This window comes from Melanostigma gelatinosum, assembly GCF_949748355.1.
Source record: "Melanostigma gelatinosum genome assembly, chromosome: 21".
NCBI lineage: Eukaryota > Metazoa > Chordata > Actinopteri > Perciformes > Zoarcidae > Melanostigma > Melanostigma gelatinosum.
In genome coordinates, this window is record NC_136654.1 from 15,170,333 (window position 1) to 15,186,300 (window position 15,968).

The window sequence follows — 15,968 nt, forward strand, 5'->3', positions numbered from 1 at the left end:
TTCTGAGCATAAATCATTTGTTTCCTCCTCCGCTGGCCTGCCGTGCTTTACAGATCCATCCGCATTTGAACAGGATTATGAAACGATCCCCCCCCGGTGACACTGCCCAGTGATGCCGCCCCCACCTCCCACCCACCCCCCTCATCTCAGCTCCGCTTCTGCCTGCCTGCTCCCTTGGGCGTAATTGATCCTCATATCGTATACCGTATGCGGATCTATCCAGGGAAACGCCCACTGGTTCACAGCTCGTCCCCGCTCATTGAACCATCGAGCCCAGTGAGGTCTGTGATCGTGGCTCAAACGCACAGGACTCTCTGCACGCAACAGTGGCTGTAATGTAAACTATTTTTGTTTTCTGCATGGGCAGGCCCTCCAGATAGAGGCTGTTTAGTCTAACCATGGGGAGGCGGAGGACGTGGAGCTTGGCGGCGCAGTCCCCCTTTGCCACCATACGGGGCCGCTTGGGCCCCAGGAGGAAGGGTGTGGAGGGCCTGTGCATGAGCAGCTTGCTGGAGGTCCTGCGGTCTCACACCTGGCTGATTTGGAGACTGGGAGGTGGCCCTGCTGCTGGCCTCCTCGCCGCGCTACCACCGAGCTTACTCCTTGTCTTTCTCTTTCTGCTCCTCCTCTGCAGATGGCGGGAACGAAGACTACTCAGACCCCCGCTCGCCCAGTCTAGACCCTCACCTGAGCCACGTCGGCCAAGGTAAGCAAACACATTACACGTTAAAAAGGAGAAAAGTTACAGGTAGTGAGCCGGAGCCTCGCCCTCACAGATTCATGAACCCTGTAGTTTATCCTTTGAAAGGCATCCGAGCACACCGTTGTCCTCTCTTCTGCTGCCTGTATGATGGAGCTGAGCTGCTCCCAGGCGTGGATGTGTACTGTTATGTGAGTGAATGAGAAGCCGAGTTGCTGGGAAGCTTTTTCCCACCTTTACCTTCTCATTTCCTGCAACACTTCTCTGTTGGCGGCCTCTTTCCAGACTCCATTTCTTCTCCCTTAATGTTTCCACGGCAGAAACCCGAGGCCTTGTTCGCCAAGTTGTATTTAACTTCATAGCTGAAAACTTTACGGCTGCTGGGAAAATGTACAGGGGACAACTGTATGACTGATATGTAATTCGTCCCATGAATCTGAGTCGCTTGGAGGGGAAAGAGGCTGTGCACAGCGGTAGATGTTTATCAACGAGGGGAATGTTGGGAAATGTTTCGGGCAATTATAATTTCATGTTTCTTTTCCTTCCCTTTCCTGAATTTTTTGAGCCGAGCACCTCGACGAGTAGTGTCTGTGTTTATTCCGAGGCATGGAGTGGCCCTTAAATATGTCTCCCCTCACAGTCTAAAATGAAACACCATCATTTCCCTCTCAACGCTTTTGTTCTCTGGATTTCACCACTGGAGTGAGGCTTTTCCTCCCTCTCCACCCTCCATCTTCCCCCAAAATCACACCTTTTGATTTCGTGCATGATTTCGTGAAGTAATCAAGAAATCAGGTAAAAAATAATTTAGCTTTTTTTAAATAGCAAAAGTAAATTTACAGAAAGGAAAATAAGACAACCACTAATTGATTTCCTGTTTAGAAAAAGTCAAAATGTTGTAATGCTTAAATTACATACAATCATATTATCTGTCAAAACTAAACCAATGTGCATTAAAGTGTTAAACTGGTCATAATTCCCTCTCTAATATCTATTTTATATTGCTGTGAAACATTCAAACAGCTGTATTTATATTCAAGTGTCTCGCAAAACTACATTTTTACAGATTACATATATGAACACATCATAACGTTATCATTTCCTGAACTCAATATTTTTACTGAACAGAGCTTGAACGTATTATAATGTAACTCAATGAAACCTCCAGTAACGTTAGCTGTTAGCTCCGTTATTTAGCCGAGCAGGACTCAGCTAGGAGCTAACGTTACCTAGCGCCCCTCTTGCTGATTTCAATACAGACGAGTGGGTAAATGAAGCATGATTTTTGGAAATTGAGTTTCTGGAGGAATCGCTCCAGAACTTTTTTGATTGATACTCGTCCTAGTTTACCTGAGGCGGAAGGATTGTGCACCAAAAAGTGCTTGATTTTGCCATTTAACGGTGACTTTGAGATGATTATTTTCCCCTAATATGTGACCAATTTCTTTAGCTTCATGAGGAATAATTCATTGTTGTTTCCATGCAACATTGGAATGCATTAAAATTAAGCGATAATCGCTGCCAGAATACCAAGTCCCCCCCGTTGGTATTCACCCCAGGCTCTGCATACATGAGGAGAATTTCCATGCATGGGGATGTGACCGCCGCTCTGGAGGTTGTTTTTGCTTTTGCAGTGACATTCCCCAGTGACTGGGTGGACCGACTCCAGCACTTCTGGAGCCGCAGAGAGACGTGTGTGTGGTGTGTTTGTTATTTATATGCTATATCTGCATTACAACAACGATGTGACCCCCATCCTAACCGTCACACGGGCGTCCTCTGGGGACTTGTGACTGATAATGGCTTCATGTCTCACTGAGGCGGCTGCTGTCTGACGCTGTCTGTGAGACTGTTGCTTGACCAGTTGGGTTTTGCAGCTCTGTCTGCAGGGACGTGAGCCAGAGCTGATTCACAAAATGGATGTTGTGTTGACAGACAGCTGGCTGGGTTTTGTGCACTGGGGAGTGTGTGTGTGAAGTAAAAAAAAAAAAAAATGGAAAAGAAAAAACCCCAAACGTTCTCATAATTTGTGGTTTTTGGAGCAAGAGAGGAAGATGAGGTGGGTGAGTGATGGAGAGTGGTGATTTGGCCTCCGTCTGTAATTACTGCTCATTGTGAAAGCTTTTATTTTGTAAGTAAAATGCTCTGCCGTGCACATCATGACTGTGCTCTTTTTTTGCTTGGTCTACACCAGCGGTTCCCAAACTTTTTAGGCCGCGCACCCCCTTCTACATCCCGACCGGGTTCGCGCACCCCCCCCCCCCTTAAAAAAAAAAAAAAAAAGAAGCAACAGAGCCTTTTAAGCCTTCATAGCCGCATAAGAATCGGACCAATGAGAGAACAGTTTGCTCGCGCGTGGCATTTGTTTACAAGATTTAGTCCGCTGTTAAATGTTGCAGTGTGAACACAAACCGAACAAAGGAGCAACTGCAACAAAGCAAACGAACTGAAGGTGTGAAAACGCCCTGAAACACTGCAACAAAGTTTCAATAACTTTCAGTGACACAAGGCGTCACTTTTAAAGAGCAATACGGATGTGAGGACACACGCACAGGCTCAGAGGCAGATTATCACATTTAATTTACAATTAATGACCGACTAATGCAGCCAGGATGTCTTCGGACAAAGCATCGATGCGGCGCGACACAGTGTTGTTGGACACCGGGATCATGTCCAACTTTTTTACTTCTTTCTCCCCCAATCATACATTCCACCATCTCTCTGGCAGCTGGCAAGCTCACGTCTTCGGCGATTGTGTGCGGTAGCCCCTTTCTCGCTATTCTGTAACCAGATATGAAGCCCGTAGTGCGTCATTTATAGACCCAACACATGAATGAGACTCCAGTTGTTTTGGCTGTTTTGTAACTCCTCCAATTTGGATATAAAGAATGTAAGGGGCTTTTGACTTGCACTGGCATGCTTGGTGTTCAGGTGGCGACGTAAATAAGAGCTTCAGACTGTTAGCCAGAACCTCACTGCACACCACGCACTGTGGCTTTGGGCAATCTGCGTTGCCAATCCAAGTGAAGCCCAGACACACATACTTTTCATCATATTTCCTCTTTTTTTCCCAGTCTGCGCCGTCTCATCTTCCTCTGACTCTGGCTCGATTTCTTCTCCCGGTCTCTCCCCAATAACGCACCTCTCCGTTCCCCTCGCCTCCGATTCCTCTCTCTCTCTCTGTCCCTCTCCTCTTTTACGACCGATAGCTTCAGATGTCCCACCTGACAGTTTTTAAATTAAAATTACATTTTTTTTTTATAATTAATATTATTACACCATCAGACCGCCATTACACTTTTCCTCTCGCGCACCCCCTAGAGGCGGCTCGCGCACCCCCAGGGGTGCGCGCACCCCACTTTGGGAATCCCTGGTCTACACACATACAGTGAGGTTAGATTATATTAAAACTGCGGGATATTGTGTTACTTTGGGGCTAACAGAGGTCAGGCGGGCCGTAGTTTATTACAGTCAGCGTAAACGGCACGTGTTGCCTTCAGGGCTGTTCTCTCTTCTGGGTCACGCCAATCTTGTTTCACTCAATACTGGTGCTGCGATCCAGGGACCACGCTGAGGTACTAGAGTGCGCACACGTGTCGTTCATACGCTTTCTACAGGGGTGGACCAATAGAAACACCAGTAGAATCCAATGCGATGCCGCGCAGTGAACACTAGCGCTAAAGCGATTAGTTGACGGATAGAAAATGGTATTACTTTTGATGATCAATACATTGTTTGTCATTTGCTGCTTGCAGCTTGTTGTCAATTAAAAATGTGCTGCCGTTACATATTATTGTAAGTTAAAGGCGAGACACTACAGGTAAAAGCAGTTTTTACTTGCACTGGTCTGTTTTGGGAGTTTGAGCGATTAATACATCTAAAATACACAATTTGTTCTTTATTTTACTACTTAGTATATTTGCGTCTGTAGATTTATCTTCAATAAACAATAATGGCTCATTTGTATACTTAAAAAAACATTTTCAGAAAACTTGTATCGCAACAAATAGTCTTAGTATCGTAAGAACTTTTTTATTTTTTATTCTCACTCTGAGCCAGAAATCTCCACTTCAGCAGCTCTTACATACTCCAGCTTCATTCCTCTCTATATTCTGAAGTTTACCGAGGGGTTTGTTCATATATTATTCAGAGCCTGATTTATACAAGATTTTAGTCCTAAAAACATGGCGAAAAAAGATTTTTTTCTTATTTAATTATGGCTGTTCAATGGAGTGTTAAAAAGACCTTTGACTCTTAATACATCAACACTATGAAATAAGCACATATTTAACAAGATAGTGGCTCATTTGCATATTTAATCATGAATATTAAGGACATTTAAAATAATAACAATAACAATAGTTTGTTGTTTTACTAAACATTTCGTGGTGATATCTACCAGTTCAAATATGTACCCTGTTCACCTTTAGTCTCCCTTTAACTGTCTAACTGTAAAAATAGAAAGATAAACACAGCCTTGGCATTCCTCACATCTGTTTTGTGATATCTTATAGACAAACAACCGAACAATTAATTAAGAAAATATACTCCGCAAGGCAATTGATAATGGAAAGAATTGTTAGTTGAAGGCCAAAACACAGCTGAGGAGGTTCTTAGTGGAAAATATGTTGTCAAGACTGTGTGAGAGAGGACTTTTCAGTCTGAGAGCTTAATGTTCATTGTTTTTATTCATTTATTAAAGTGTTGTAATGCTGTCTCCTTGCATTCTTTGCAGAAACTGGCTCCAGACATTGTTAGCAGCTTATCAGATTGAATTAAAAGCAGAGAAAAGCGTCTCATCCTGTGTTTTTTTTCTTTCCCTCCCATCCTGCAGGTGGCAGCATCGACAGCGACTGTGCCTTTGAAGGAGACTACGCCGTGCCCCCGCTCTCCGTGACCGAGGGCATGCAGCACATTCGCATCATGGAGGGCGTGTCGCGCTCGCTGCCCTCCTCCCCGCTGCTCACCCACCAGACCATCAGTGTCCGGCTACAGCCCGTGAAGAAGCTCACAGGTAAACGACACCGGCAGTTGAAGTTGAAGTTGGAAGTCGTGAGAGAGCGGTGCGTGTAGGGGAAGAAAACCCACAGCTGACACAGATTGTCTTGTACTCACATCCTTTCCTGTAGCTGTCCTCCCCCAGAGACTCATTGTGCTAATTCAGCCTTAACCCTTCACTGTGCCACTGTAGGCAGAGAACCACACACAGGGAATACAAACAGACTTCATGAGACAAAGTGAAGAGGAGTGGATTGTCCTCTGACTCTGATGGTTGCCGATAATCAGTGATCACTTCCTGTATTACTCGCCCTCTGGCCCGCGGCAAACACTGCAATTTCCAATTCTTGTCATGACCAAAGTCCTGACGGGCTGTGAGGCCGCGGTCGCCTCTTCATGTCCCACCGCTAATCGTTTCCCCTCCACACTCATCCCTGACATTCAGAGAATGTGGGGGGAACTCCCCTCCTCCCACTCTGTCTCCCCCCGTTAACTGGGTTATGAGTCTGTGTCATGTTCCCTCTGCTTTTATTATAAAAGTGGAAGAAGGGGGTTTGTGGTTCAGGCCAGCGTGGACATCCGAGGTTCACTGCTGCGCTGTTTCTTTTCAAAATGAGAAAATGAAATATTGGCTTTGCAGCTTCAACCCAATATCAGTGCAGCCCCCACACAGAGGCAGAGTGGGTGTGAAGGACTTGATTTCAGCAGTCACCACTAGGGCGCACCAGCCTCTCAGCTACTTTAGATCATTAACCGTTTGTGATATGCAGGGAGGCACCGTGGTTTTTTATTATTTGACATCACACAGAATGATTTATGCTCTCTCCCAGGTCATCTAAAGAGTTGGTTTTTAAAGAGGAAACCCGAACACAGACTGATATTCTTTCATTTTTACCTGGGTAATATGTAGAGGATGCTCTGTGTGGGTGACCGGACTCAACAGTGGCTGTTTGGAAGATTTCAGATCAAGCCAATCTGATCATCTGATTGTTTTTTCTTTCTGCTCGTTGAGGAGCCACCTTTGCTCCGTTTGTGTTTTTCTTTAACTTCGCGTTTCCCCGGAAGCCTAATTTAATGTCTACACTTTCACCTGTGTGATTTTTTTAGATTGTCAGTGTGGGAATCTGTAGATATATATACGTGTGTGTGTGAAAATATATATATATATATATATATATATATATATATATATATATATATATATATACATATATATATATGTATATATATATATATATATATATACATATATATATATGTGTGTGTGTGTGTGTGACGTGTTCATGAGTAGCTTGATTAGTGACAGCAGTGCTGTCTCATTTGTACTATTCTTACTTAACGTAGGGAGAGGTCTGCCTGCAGTATTGTCACACACGTCGTCACTTGGCTTGTTTTACTGTGCCAGTGAGGAGCTGCTGGTTGTGAAGGGTGCTTTTGTATTTTGAGATTGTAACTTAGGAAATTAGAAATCCTCTCTTTTTTAATATCCTGTATGTCTCAGCTGATTATTTGCTGCATTTTGGCTTGATTTGTTTTGCCTCTGCGTAATCTGTCCTCTTACACTTGTCATCTTAAGGGTTCATGTTTGCGGGCATCACAGTGCGAGATTTTATTTTTGATTAGCTCGTCACTGTGTTGATGCTTCCAGATGTATGTCTCTCGCACGCCTCCCGTTGTGTGATACATTGTCGTCTGTAGGAATCATTAAGTCTCAAGATGAAAGTGTGTGATTTTGTACAGATCCGCTCTTAGAAATAACGGTGCTAACGATAACCGTAAAGGGTTCTTTGGCTTTCCTTTTAGAACCTTTTATAAAGGTTCCACCTGGAACCCTTTCAGAGGGTTCTACCTAGAAACCAACACACAGAGGCTTATACCCAGAACCATCTGTGAAAGGCTCCACCCAGAACCCCCTATGAGAGGCTCTGCAGAGAACCCCTCTAACTAGAACATTTCCACCTTCTAAGGGCGCTAACAAGAACCCACCCTGATTTCTATGAGTGTGGCCTCACAGGACTGAAAACTGTCCATCATAAAAAGTGATTGGCCCTCTTACATACCGTTTTCTTCAGATCACATGTCGGTACGTCTTCACAATTTGCTTGAACGGGTTTGATTCTTAACAACAACAACATGCACAAAATTCCTCGAGCACCCAGAGGTCCTCTTAAAGTCCTCAAAGACCTGTGTCTTCTCTCAAGTGGCATTCGAGAGCCCGATCGTACCGGGTCTCAACCACGCCGGCTTTCTCACCCTTTAATTAATTCAACTCAGCGCCACTTCCTGCACAGCTTGACAGTACCACGCTTGTGTGTGTGTGTGTGTGTGAGCTGTCGTCATAGGGCAGAACCTCTCCCATGCCAGAGATGGAAGAGGTGGGAGAAAGAGAGGTGGCAGATAGATGAGCGCCACAGAGAGCAAACAGCAGCAGGTCTAAAGGCTGCAGCACTTTTGATCCGCTTCCCCCTCACCCTCTTCTCCCCCCTCTCCCCCCATAGGGGGCCTCCACCAACCGCAGTCCCTCTTGGCCCTCCTGTGGCAGAGTGGTGGTGTTGGTGAGGACTTCAGTTATCCAACCTCAAGGCTCTGATCGAATGAAAACGCTATGCAAGCTCTGACCTTTTTACAGAGTCATTGAGTTTCTGATTTAATCTCCTCCGCCTGCATGAAGACTCTCAAGGGGGCGCTCTGATGTTTGAGGGGTCAACTTGTGAAACAGACTGGTGAGTAAGGCAGGAGCCATACTGTACCGTGTCATCGCAGTGGACTCATTTCGGGTTTATTTGTTGGTGGGATCGCCACCGAATGTAAAAACCAGTTTTACTGTTTGTCGAAAACGTTAGAAGACGAAGGGATGCTTTATGAATGTCTCTCGGGGAAATTCAGTTCAGTAAATTCAAAAAGTAAGAAGACTGTAGTAGAACACAAGGGATGCTGGCTGATACAATATTGATGCTTGCATAATAATATACTGTCTGAGATTCTTTTCACATGAACGCATGAACATGAGCTAACACTTCACAAGATATGTCAGAGTAAAGATACTATACAGTTAAAAAGATCAACTTTACTATCAAAGAAGACAGTGGATAATAGATGACACTCAATTATTAACAATAAATGTTATTCAAATTGTTTTAAAATCAAAGCTACGTATGACAGTCACGTATATTTGAATTATTCTCAGTTCAACACTGTGGTGAGATTGTTTTGCCAAATTTAATATAGTTTTGCTCTTGAAGGTTCATTCTTGACTTTATTTCTTGAAATTATGAACTAAAGGTTCACTGACTCGCTCTTCCTGGAGCTTTCAGTCATATCAAACATTCTTGGGGGAAAGCTTTTAACCCCCGATTTATGTCCACTTATTATCATGTAACCAAAGTATTAGATTTAATGACACCTTCCTCTGAGGAATACCTTAAGAAGTGGTTTAAAGCTCCAGAAAAAGCTTGTGAGTGGACCTTGAGTACAGATGTTTTATGTGTATTTATGGTGTTTTATTGCTACTTTTACTTCAATAAAACATCTCAGTATCCGTTATCTCCTGCTGATGCATTGCTCAGACTTTAATACTTAGCAAGAACTTTATTCGTGAAAACTGAAGTCACGTTTAATCCAACTGAACAAACAATAATATGTATGTACTTTATTAAACCTCCCGGGGAAAGAGCCTTTTAATCCTCCTGCCTTCCAGAGAGGTCAGACGGTGTTAGATCCTGGGGTACTTCTGGCCCGATACGGGGCTACTTACTGACTCAGCTCTCTATTAAAAGATTGTCGAGCTGGTGTTCTTGCGAGGGAACTCGCCTGGCTCCGCTAACTGCCGTTACTCCCGACGTCTACCCTGCTTCCTCCGGTCTGAGTGCGCTCGGCTGAGGGGCCAGCCTGACCCCGGGCGCTCCTACCAGTCGCGTCGGTTATGGCAGCTTCCCTCTTCTGGATCCGTGCTCTTGGTAAATGCCAGGTTAGGTTTTAACGGCTAGGATTACTTCTAAAACCGTAAGGGATTGTTAAGTGGATTCGGTCTCTAGGATAACCTTACAGAACTCAGTTGTTAGACATACAATGGATTTAACTTTTTACTGCCACGAGGAACTTTTACCACTTGAGCAAATAAATGCACTTGCGAAATTTACTTTAAATGCAGATTAGATATTTGTTGCAGGTTATATTTAGTTAGTTAGCAAGGGTTAAGCTACAGCTCACATAAAATGTTACTACACTTGATTCGTTACTTTAATTTTCTTCTCAGGTTATACTCATTAGTTTTAGATGCCGAGATGGCTCGGTTGGAGCTGGATTTTCAATGGTGCGATGAAAAGGTTCTTTTGGCGTTGTTAGGAGCGAAGGTCCGGCCGGACCCTCGGTCCTCCTGCTCCCGCAGCGGAGTCCGTTCAACAGTCCTCAAGGCTCAGTACAAAGTCTTTCTAGGACCGCCGCGTTCCTCCGTTGTTCAGTTGTTAAAGTCGAGCAGTGGGGAGAGGAAAATCTCCGTCTTTCAATCTTTGTCCACGAACAGCGGTCTTCTTTCCGTGAACAGAGACGAAGTCCTCGAATACTTCACTTGCGATCGTCCGTATCTTCTTCTCAGAGCGTCTGGACGGCTCGTGCAGAAATCCCGTCTTGCTGTTTGCAAGTTACTTCTTTTATAACACTTTTGGGCTGCTTCTCGCGTCTCTCCCCCCTCTTCCTCAACACGGCCTCCCTCAGCCCATGATTAACATGACATCATTGATTTGGTGCAGTGCTTCGAAAAGTACCTACATTTTGTGTGTGTGTGCATGACGAAATCACCCCAACTTTGCTGTCTGGGCGCTTACTTAATCAAGCTCTGCACGTATCTGGGTGTTCAACATCTGTTGCACTTCCCCATTTCCTACACTCACACATTTCTAACACAGATTAGTTATCATAATCACAGTTACAGTTTTTATAATCAGTTACAGTTGTTAATCGCTTTATTCAGCACGCGCTTGCTTTTAAAACACTTATTAGATTTTTCTCTCCTTCTCTCTGCAGCCGTTATTTTCTTAAGGCCTGCACTCAGCTCACTTCCTCTTTCTCCGTACTTTCTACACTCAGACTGCACTATACTCAGATACACATATTATTATTATCAGGTTTACATTTGTTAAATCACTATGTATTAAACATTCGTTATGTAACGATCATACACTTTATCTTTCGATTACACTTTAACTATTGATTTCTGAGTATATGCTTTATGCTTTTTATATCCTGACCTTCCCCTGATCGTGTAGTATGTATCCAATGCGGCTTTCTCTGTGACAACGGTCAGCCAGATTTTCTGTTTAAATTTCACTTTAACCAAAAACTTTTACTCAAATACTGTACAACTTTGATGTACTTTGGTATTTCAATTTGATGGTACTTTCTACTTCTACCCCTCTACATCTGAGAGTTATAGCTTCCTAAATTAAGATTTTTTTAAACAAATCATGTGATGAGATTATAAAATATGATCCATTTACTCTAAATGGACCATAATTTACGAAATGATCATCATGCTGTATTGAAGAAGACTTGAAACTAGCGATTGAGACCATAAACTCATGTTTACAATGTTTACTGAGGTAATAAATCAAGAGAGAAGTAGAGTCATTTTCTCATAGACTTCTATACAACCAGAGGAGTCGCCCCCTGCTGGACATTAGAGAGAATGCAACTTTAAGACACTTCTGTTGTGTTTACAAACTCTAACGAACAATTCCTGCATAGCATGCCTTTTATAGATTGGGATTATACACAATTAGAATTTCTCAGTGGAAATGTTACCTTTTTCCGATCCCTGATATTATGACTGTTGCCTGCTGTGCGCTCATGAAAACACACGTTCTCACCAGCAGAGTATGTTCCAGATATGCAACATTCCTCCATCGTCGTGCATTCTTCACAGACCCCCGCCGCCGTGTTTACGTCGTCTATTTTTAGTCCGCTGCTATCTAAGACCACGAGCGGCGGTGAGTGCTCATTCTCACGTGATATCTCCGCGGCTGATTGTTATGAGTTGTAATCACTGATTTCTCATTTGTTCCTTAATAAACACCTCACTCAAGTGTCAGGCTCAGCAGAGACCTCGGCCCAGCTGATTGATTGGCCTCGCTCCACTCCGAAACATTTAAAGGGTGTTATTTTAACATCTTTCCCCAGATTACACTGCTTTCCCCTAATTAATGGCAGCAATCAATACAATTACTCAATCCCCATGGATTGCCACATGAAGGTGGACAATTGCATTTGGCCTTAAAACCTGAGATGCTTGATTTAATTACTCCAGCTATGTTTTAGTTCTCCCACTCTTGCTGCACTTATCACGGTAAGTAACATGGGTATATCTGAAATCTATTGTCTCTGTGGTGCTTGCAGTGGTAGAGCGGTATGTGAATAAGTGGCACTGCACTCCAGCGAGCTTCTAACCGGTCGTGTGATGCGTGCATAAAAATGCCCGGCGGCGGTGTGTATGGTCAGGATTAAGTGTGCACACAGAGTGCAGGACTGCTGAGTCAGGTTTAAAGCTCATTGTGTGGGAGCTCTTACAGGATCCACGTTTTATACAGTGACTCGTGATCAATGCTGCCTTTTCTGGGCCTGTCATTGTTTACATGTCCAAATAGAGATGACAGGATCACTTGTTGGCATATGTTTTTGCGCAGATACAATGGACTATAATAAGATTTCTATTCCGTCTTAAACCGTCTTAAAATCAAAGGAGGGATTTGGGAAATATCATTCCAAGAAGTAGAGGATGAGGAAACATGTTTTTCCCAGTTCATCTTGATGGTCGTTGGTGTTAATGATGTCTAATAGGATAAAATGATGAGGTGATGACATTTTGGAAAGACATGGATGTAAACTGCAACTTTAATGGTTGACGGAGGCATAAAACCGCTCGGCGGTAATTCTAGTTTATTTTATTATTCCAACACAAAATCAATCATTCTCGAGTTTCAGCCTCTGAATATGTGGGAGAAGTGTGAAGATGTGCTTCTTTATTTGGTGCTGTGTGATGTTAAACTCATCACGTCGTCTTCATGAGGAGATGGAGTTTCCACAGTTGTCATGGAATTGGATATTTTGTCTATTTTTACTGAACACTGTAAAGATTTACCTCAGTAGAGGTAGGCGTACTGTAGAAGTGGTGGTAATACTACAGTGTAAAAATACTCTGTTGCAAATACAAGTCTTGTATTCAAATTTTACCAAGTAAAGATTTATTGGCAGCAAAATATATCAAAAGTAAAAGTATCCACGATAAAGAATCACCCATTTAAGTGCTTACATTATTATTATTTTATCTATTACGAGAATTTTATTTTTGATGCAGCATTTTAATGTTGCAGCTAATTTTAATTCATAACAATGCTTCATTTGTAAAATCTTTAAAAACCAGCTTATCGGATGAAACACAACACACAAACACATAATAGTCTACATGTAAACAAAGACATGCATCTGTATGTTTCATAAGAACATATGTGCGAGCGGGTTTCTGAGCTACTGAATGTGAAATCTGGACTCCGTCACAAACCTGCAGCCGTGCCTTGAGCAGCTCATGATATCTCGTCCTCTCTGTGTATTTTTCAGAGGAGGGCTGACATTTGGGACGTCTCAATCTCCCTCTGTCCCCGCCTCCTTTAGCCAGCCCGGCGTTTTATATGGCGCCTGGTATCCTCTGAGAATTTCTGAAATGAGCACCGACGTTTGGGGCCTCTCAAACTCTCCGCCTCGTTCTTCAATTATTGTCATTATTTCTTGCCTCGACCGTCCCGGCCACCACGGACCCTCCAAATAATTTGTTCCGCTGAAAGGAAATGTGACATTTTCGTCTCCACAGTCACAGGTGAAAAATAAAGAGTGGACGGTTAAGTGAAGAAAGGAGTAATTGAAATGGCAGCATGATGCCCACAGGAGCTGCACTAAAGAACCAGCTGGATTAAGTGCTGTGACGGAAGTTCTGTCGTCAGCCAGTCATATCGCAGCATATCTACCTTTTCTTCATTAAGTGCAAACATCAGTTCTTTTGTGTCATTGTAAAGATATGTAAAATCTGTTTCTGTCACTTGTTTCCGTTTATTAAGCTCTGCTGAAGTGATTGTTAAAGGTTGGTGCAGAATGGGAAAACAAAGAGCTGTTACATGATGTTACATGTTGCAGGATTTTCTAAAAGAGGGTTAATATGATATGGAGAAAGTCAAATATCGCAATATTTTTAACCAAATACCTCGATTAATGATCAGTAATGTGGATATAATGATACTTACTGTAATGTTGCCTTTCAAACCAGGAAAAGAAGTCACTTATTCCATATTACCATATCCAAAAGCTAAGACATCTAGTCTCATATCACGACATCGATATAATGTTGATATATTGTCCAGCTCTTGTGTCTGTACAGTAAATAAGAAGCGACGGAATTGTAGCCAGTTAGCTGAGCTTAGCATCAAGACTGGAAATGAGAGGAAATAGCTAGCCTGGCTTTGTCCAATGCTAAAAATAAAATCAGCCTCTAAAGCTATGATTAAAGTATATATGTGCAGATTAAACACACAAGATATACTGCAACGTGGTCGATAGTGAGCTCCAGAGGTGAGGTGGGTTTTGGTTGAGTATAGTTAGCAACAAAGTCTAAATGTGTCCTGATGCTTCTGTTTCTCACACACACTTATGCAACCTCCTCGTGCTCATTTTAATCATAAGTGTCTTTCGTCAGTTGAAGCCAGGCATGTGATCAACCACCCCCACTTGTCACATCTCACTGGAATATGTTGCATCTTGTTGACAATATGCGACCAGCCTACAATAGACATCGCTTGTAAGGCTTTTAAAAAAAACAATCCCTGATCGTCCAGAGGATGACCTGTTACTGTAGCCCGTCTGTAAGGCTTTTTTGGTAACATGCTGGTTGGACGTGTCACCCCGGGGGAAATAAGTGTGACTGGAGGAGATTAATAACAACGGCCTCACAGCCTGACGGATATGAACTCCTTAACAAAAGCAAAGCTGGTACACTATAAACTCTCGGCCCTTGTGGGGGTTTGAACTCCCTTTTTTAAATCGCCGTAAAACATGGCCGCAGCTGTACAAATACAGTCTGAAGGGTAAAACAAGGACGCGCAGGGACGAGCCCAAGAGGAAGACGGAGAATTGAAACCCGTGTTCCTCTCAAATAGTCCCGCTCGTCTTCTTTTCTTTCGTGTCCCCAAAGCTGCGTCCACGCATGGCGAATATCTGTCCCTTTAATAGCACCCTCCCTCCCTCCATCTTAGTTTTTTTTTTATCCCATTTCCTTGCCTCCCTCTATACCCATCCTTCTCCTCCCCCTCCTTTTTTTTGCTCTGCGGTTGCCTAGACAACAGCAGCACTGCACCATTCATCTGTTCGAGACCTGAGCTCCTGTTCCTATAGTGAGCTCCTCTCACGTCTATACATAACACGCTAAGCGCTAATGCAGGCTCCTCGCGCGCGGGGGGGAAAGCTCCCTATGCTGTTTTTGTTAGTGTGAATTATCCTTTTTTTTTTTTTTTTTTGTGGAGAAAGGTTCTGGTCACCTGTCAGCCTCTCGGTACTACTTCCATCATAAAAGGTGTCACCTCTGTGTCCCCCGGTGACAGTGACTGCTGCGTTCTCTTCCTTCCTCCTTCCCTCTTCCTTCCTCCCTCCCCTGCCTCTCTCCTCCTCCTCTCGCTCCTCCCGTCACTGCCACATCTCGCCCGGCTCTGTATCATTTACTGCGACTGCACTGAGCGGGCAGCATCAGCACTGAAACCTGTGGAGATCTCCTCCGAAAAAGGAAACAAGAGGGAAGAAAGAGAGGAGGGCGAGAGAGAGAGAGCTTCCGTTTCTTCCGCATTTATCCTCTCCTGCTCGGCTGCAGGTGTTTGGGTTTTTTCTTCTTTCTACCCCCCCCCCCCCTCCACTGGTTTTCCTTTTTTCTTTTCTTTTGTTGCTTATTTTTGATGAACTGGTCGTCGCTCAGGGAGCAAGGACTGCTCGTGTCGCTGGAGGGAGAGGGAGGGGAGCTGGTGCCGTACTCCAGCCTTCAGGAATGCGAGATCTGGTTTGAGAATGGTGAGCGGCCGCCACACCCTCTTGTTTGCTTGTTTCATTCCTCCATCTGTGTCCGCCACCCCCCCCCATTTCACCTGCTGCTCCACCTTTACCTCGGCCCAGGTCTGTCTGTCTGCGCCCACAGCTGGGAGCCGGCTGGTGTGTGTCGGTCGCCGGTTCGAGTGACGCCTGTGCAGAC

General features: G+C 43.9%; 1 protein-coding gene across 1 annotated transcript in view; it reads left to right on the forward strand.

Moving 5' to 3' along the window:
* Positions 1-398: 398 nt before the first annotated feature.
* The window catches only part of tanc2b (tetratricopeptide repeat, ankyrin repeat and coiled-coil containing 2b), a gene marked incomplete at its 5' end in the record, with an annotated part of 72,514 nt that continues 56,944 nt past the window's right edge, over positions 399-15,968 (forward strand). The window contains 3 exon segments of the mRNA XM_079293273.1: positions 399-542; positions 544-706; positions 5,535-5,714. Coding sequence (XP_079149399.1) covers positions 399-542; positions 544-706; positions 5,535-5,714 — 487 coding nt within the window.